Source organism: Ursus americanus, chromosome 24 (genome assembly GCF_024610735.1).
Source record: "Ursus americanus isolate L20-20 chromosome 24, mUrsAme1.1.p, whole genome shotgun sequence".
Classification (NCBI taxonomy): Eukaryota; Metazoa; Chordata; class Mammalia; order Carnivora; family Ursidae; genus Ursus; species Ursus americanus.
Window position 1 is genome coordinate 28,337,658 of NC_142150.1, and position 6,000 is coordinate 28,343,657.

The 6,000-nt window shown below is 43.7% G+C and overlaps 1 protein-coding gene across 4 annotated transcripts in view; it reads left to right on the forward strand.

Annotated features, from left to right (window-relative positions):
* Positions 1-5,462, forward strand: part of ALKBH3 (alkB homolog 3, alpha-ketoglutarate dependent dioxygenase) — a 33,229-nt gene extending 27,767 nt beyond the window's left edge. For all 4 annotated transcript variants that reach the window (XM_045808776.2, XM_045808779.2, XM_045808778.2 and 1 more), the window contains 2 exons: positions 4,344-4,442; positions 5,205-5,462. In XM_045808776.2, the coding sequence (XP_045664732.1) occupies positions 4,344-4,442; positions 5,205-5,297 (192 nt within the window). In that variant the 3' untranslated portion in view covers positions 5,298-5,462. The remainder of the gene's footprint in view (positions 1-4,343; positions 4,443-5,204) is intronic.
* The last annotated feature ends 538 nt before the right edge of the window (positions 5,463-6,000 follow it).

The window sequence follows — 6,000 nt, forward strand, 5'->3', positions numbered from 1 at the left end:
AAGAAAAACCCTAACATCCTGTAGAACAGTGGACAAGGAACGTGAACAGAGAGTTCACAACAGAATAGATGCAAACAGCAAATAGGCATGGGAAAAAATGTTGAGCTGGGTTAGTAATTAAAGAACTCTCTGTTTGAATAATGAATTGTTACTTTTCCCCTAAATTTTTTTTTCATCATTGTCAGTTGGTAATGTTCAGTATTGGTGATGTGATCAGAAGATAGGTACTGTAGTAGTTTCCTGATGGAATTATAAATTGCCACAGCCTTCTTAAGAAATCAGTTTGGTAGTATAAGTCAAACTGCTTTAAAGTTCATATCCTTGGATCTAGTAATTCCATTTTTGAGAATATGTCCTTAGAAAAATACTCAAAAATGTTTTGGTAAGGATCTACTTGTAGTAGTCTGTCTTTCTTTCTTTCTTTCTTTCTTTCTTTCTTTCTTTCTTTCTTTCTTTCTTTCTTTCTTTCTTTTTCTTCCTTCCTTCCCTCCTTCCTTCCTTCCTTCCTTCCTTCCTTCCTTCCTTCCTTCCATTCTTCTCTCTCTCTCTCTTTTTTTTTTTTTTTAGCGATACTGATGTATTAAAATCTCAGTGTCCAGCAGTGTGTACCTCGTTGCTATATTCTTAGCATTAGCACAGTGCCTGATATACACAGTGGTCAAAAAATATTTGTGAGTTTAAAGAAGGAAAGATATGTTCATAAAAGGAATATTATATAACCCCATTTCTGAAATACTGTACATTTGAGACATAAAAACATTCTCACAATATAATGTTCAAAATGTAAAGTACTTGATTATATATACAGAATGTTTCCTGTATATGCATTGCATGAATTCTGGATAATAGGGTTATATTTTCTTGGTGCTTTTCCCCTTTCAGCACATATTTATTGATGTGTGTGATAGGTGCCGAGTGTATTTCAAAAGGGCAAGACAACATAGTCCTCTGTTCATGGAGTTTATCAGAGAGGAGAAAGCCAGGCATCAAACCAGTAATTTCCATGTGTCTTTTACTTTAGTGAACTCATGTCACTTTTATTCTGTAGAGAGAAAAAACTCTGCTGCTTCTGATTTTCAAGCATCGATTGTTGTTTGTATTGTCTAAGGCACCTTTTTAGGACAAGAAAGGAGCGATTACATGAAAAATCTACATAGAGCTTGTAAAACATGCAGTTACCTTTCCAATGAAAAGAAACATGTTTAGATTTCCTGTCTGTTGGATGGTTAGTAATGACAGAATGACAAATACACCCAGATTTTTTCCCCCTAAATACTATTTTTCTAAAGGAAACCGAATAAGCTTGTGTTGGAAGGCAGAGGTGGGAGTATAAGAACTTTGGGAAGGTCCAACGCGCCTTGGGAATCATAATCGTGTGTTCAAATGAACTGGCTGTGCTTGGGGAGGAGGGGAGAGTGTTGATCAGAATTAACATAAAAGTATGTATTTTTTGCTTTTTTCATCTACTTGTGAAATTTTGTGTGGAAAACCAAATCCTCAACAACAAAACCCACCCTGTAGACTGATAGTGACCCTAAAAAGCCTCTTTTTTTTAAGTAAGCTCTGTGCCCAAAGTGGGGCTTGAACTCACAGCCCTGAGATCAAGAGTCACATGCTCAACTGACTGAGCCAGCCAGGTGCCCCTAAAAAGCCTCTTTTAATTGGGATCATGGATGGAAAATTTTATCCTAAGCCATGTTTTTTTTAGGGTTGTGTTTTGTTTTGTTTTGTTTTGAAGAAAGACCTGAGTAAATCAAAAGGGTCACAGAGCTGTGTTTTGGTAACTTAACCATGCTTAATGGCTGTGAATGCACTCCTCTAAACAGTCTGACCCTTGCTTCCAGCGTTGCTTATCCATTTATCAATTTGAGTCTTTATGCACAGCCACGTGAGCTCCGCTGGCCTTTTATCTTCTTCCAAAGTGGAAAAAGTCTCTGTGTATCTTGGTTAAGTTAAAGGGTGGCTCTCGGGTCTCTTGGCACTCTGTCCTCAAGAGAAGAAGGACACATTTGTGAGCTCTGTGTTGCCTTAGTAGAATCCCTTGCCCTCTTCTCTATCTCCTTCTGCAGATTAGGAATGCGCTTTCTGAGTCAAGGGTGTTGGAAGGGACAAATAGCAAGCAGCAAAGTGATGACATCACCTCACACAGTGGGTGCCCTGGGTATCGCTGTCTGCTTCGGGACTGATCAAGAGTAGCTCTATCCCAAGTGAAAGATCTCCCTCTTCTGCTTTTAAGTACAGCTAAAGGTTATATTGGATGTAATATGTTTAAAAGCAACCTGAGGCTTTCTCTCATTTGAAACATTCAGATCGTAGGAGCATTAAGTGAAACATGGCTCTGTTGAACATTACGTTCCATCAGGGCTGATAGTTCCCATTTGCATGTGGAATTCTCTCTTGGTTGCTGGCTCTACTCCCGCCGGGTGTTTCCAGGCAGAATTACTGTGCTCACCCCTTCTCTTCCACTGGCCTTGGCGCCCCCTCCTCCCCAGGAATGTTTTTACTCTTTGAAGAGATCTTCATCTCAGGATTGGCTTCATGTCTGGGCAGCGCCTTTCCTCTCTACTTCATTTTGCAGCCCTGTCCTTGTGTCTATGCTTGAGTTACAGATGAAGGTCCTGCTGCACTCCCTGGGTATGCAGTATGCAGAAGGCAGGAGAATGTCTGCTCCTCGCTATGTTGAACCTTGATCTGACAACTGATTTTACAGCTTAAATCAAGGAGCCTTGAGCCCTCTAATCTCATGGACAATGCACTCCCTTCTGGTACCTTTTCTTTCTTTCTTTTTTTTTTTAAAGATTTTATTTATTTATTCGACAGAGAGATAGCCAGCGAGAGAGGGAACACAAGCAGGGGGAGTGGGAGAGGAAGAAGCGGGCTCATAGCGGAGGAGCCTGATGTGGGGCTCGATCCCATAACGCCCGGATCACCCCCTGAGCCGAAGGCAGGCGCTTAACCGCCGTGCCACCCACATCCATCTCCTCTAGTTGGAGTCCTTCTTTTCAGAGAGCCGCCTTTTTCTTCTCTGAGATGCAGCTGGGCCACCTGAGGACAGGGTCACCTTCCCACTACTCTCTGGTTGGCTGAGGGGCCAGAGGTTAATGCTTCGGCGCTTACTTGCTGCTGGAAAAGAAAAGGTGGCAGGCACAATTAAAATCAATCACCGAAACCAAAAATTATTTCAAACATTGCTTTTATCTTCTGCCTGTAAAAGTTAGGACTGTGCTCCACAAAGTCACTGCCAAGGGTTGGGACCTGGAACTTAAACTGTTTATGCAAGTTCATTATTGTTTTGATTTTGATTTTCCTGAAGGAAATCACTGTAAATAGTTATGTTCTCAGAAGCACCCCTACAATAATGAACACAAACACAGTATTGCAGGGCAGTCAATCCTGCAGTAACCCAAATGCAGTCCCTTGCATCAGAAGTGAAGGAGATGAACGGGTGGATCTGCCCAGAATGGAAATGGAAAAATCAGGAAGCTTGGGTCTCAACTCTTGACGAACTCTTTGAACGTACCCCTTTGTCAGCTGTGAAGGAGGAGTGACTCCCATTTTTGGGCTGTTTTGCAGGCCGTGCCTGGACATGAATTGAGCTCTCTGGAAGAGAGGGGCAATGTCAATACAAGGCATTTCTGTCTGAAGTGATGAGGAGTTGTGATCTATAGCCGCTCCGAGGCTTAAACAGCCAGTCTCAGTTTGCAACACTGTTCTGGTCAAGCCAGAGCTCCCTTCTTTAAGAAAATCTTGCTGTTGACTGTTCTGGAAAGAAACAAGAATTTATCTCCAAGACACCAGAGGAGCTGTAGGAAGAGTCGTAACCAGTTTTAACATAGGCATTGATTAGTGAATTAGCATGAATCGTAAAAAGGTGATGAGAACTCACCACACCATGTCTTGTTTAAAAGCCCATTTTTTCCCACACTATGGCAAAACACAGCGCACAGCATAAAGCAGATGTAAAGAGTTCTTGTATAAATGACTTAATTTCTTCACATGCCAGAATGGACTCTTCTGCACTGTAGCTGCTGCTAGTGGTAATATCTGGCACTTACACTTCCTATGCACCAGTCTCCAAGTGACGTACGCAGATCACAACAGTGGAGGCTCATGCAGCCCTATGTGCCAGGTCCTGTCGTCACCCCCATTTTACAGATGAGTAAATTAAGGTACAGAGTGGTGCCACAACTTGCCTAAGGCCAGACGGCTGCCATGGACAGAGCCAGTAGATGAACCCCTACAGTCTAGCTGAGGAGAGATTTGCATTTCTCGACCACTGTCAGGTTCTGTGGCATCTTGGTCACACAAGCAAAAAATGTAGTGCAATGAATGCTGTTTTCTAGGAAGAGAATGGAGACTACACATATGTGGAGAGAGTGAAGATCCCCTTGGATCATGGGACCTTGTTAATCATGGAAGGAGCGACACAAGCCGACTGGCAGGTGAGAATGTGCAAGAATTTCGGATTCACATGGAGGCGGTGCCCTGAAGGCGTATGATTATTCATTTCTCTAGTAAATATGGGGAAAGGCAAGTTGCTTTTATCATGAGCGAGAGGCGGTGCAGTGACATCATTTCCAAGGAGTTTTGATTCTGACGATCAGAATGGACCTCTGCAGCAGTGGCATCCAGTAGAACTTTCTGTGACACTGGAAATATTCTGCATCTAAGTCCTCATGTAGTAGCCACTGGACACACACAAATATTATTGATCTTTTGAAATGTGGCTAGTATGTTGAAGGACTGAATTTTTAATTTGATTTCAATTCATTTCAGGAGCTCCAGGTAGCCAGTGGCTGGCATACTGGGTGGCATAGCTTCTCGCCTTAGGCTGGGCTCTTTTAAAGCCAGGTCACCTTCAAGGTGTGCAAGTTCATGGAAGAATGCTTAGCATGGGAGCAGAATCTCATGCCTGCCTTTGGTCTCAGTCATTTATGTGTTGTCTTACGAGATTTGGGAAAATGGTAGGAAGCTGTGAGGAAGAACAACAATTAGAAAAGATAAAAACGGTGCCTCACCGTGAGGGCGCTGGCTTATCCGAGTGGTGGGGGCTGGGAGGGATTTGCTTCAGAGAAGAAAACCCTTCTCCACAAGACTTCAAAGAGCTTATTGATGCTCATGCGGGGTTGAGGGGGGATGAAGTCAAAATATGTCCATGTCCTCATAAATGTGTTTATGTCAGAGTTATTTATATTTCTGTTTAGCATCGAGTGCCCAAAGAGTACCACTCTAGAGAACCGAGAATAAACCTGACCTTTCGGACAGTTTATCCAGACCCTGGAGGGGCGCACTGGTGATGGGAGATCTTTGAGAGGGAAGCTGGGCTGAGACTGAGCAAACCTTCTGCTGTGAAGAAACTTCCAGAGGCTGGTCCAGCTGATCTCACGGGGTGGCTACTTGGAAGACAAGGGTGGGGATTTGCTTCCCAGCCGGAGTCCTATTAAATGACAGCGAGCAGTTCATGTTCATACTGTGTTTACTGCGGGAACAGTACTCCCTCATCACATCTTGAAATCACATATCTTCTTCAGGCAAATTAAAACCTGCTGTGGCTGTGCTCACAGGTGATTTTGTCCGTAAGCAGTTTCTCTCCTGCCCTCCCTGCTTCATTTGAGGCTGTGTGAATGGGCTTTGCCTCCAGGGTAGATGTGCACGTGTTTGTTCCTTGTGACTTCAGGAAGTAGGATATAAATACGCGTCAGTGACTCTGGAGCCCTCCGCAGGCAGACAGCTGCCGAAACCCAAACAAAGTGGCCTCACAGAGCCTCGTGGAAGTCCGCCTTGACTCCTCAACATCTTGGCTTGTGTGCTTTCATAATGGAATGCTGCATATTCTGGGAGCACTTTATTTAACCTAGTCTCCTTCCTGGGACAGACCTAGACAGGTTACATGCCACTGAATAAAGAGTGGAGGCCGTGTCCTGTAACCCAGCCATCTTCAGGCAGCCGCCTGGATGCTTGTAATACGAGAGAAAACTGCCCCCTCAGAGGGAGAAGTCT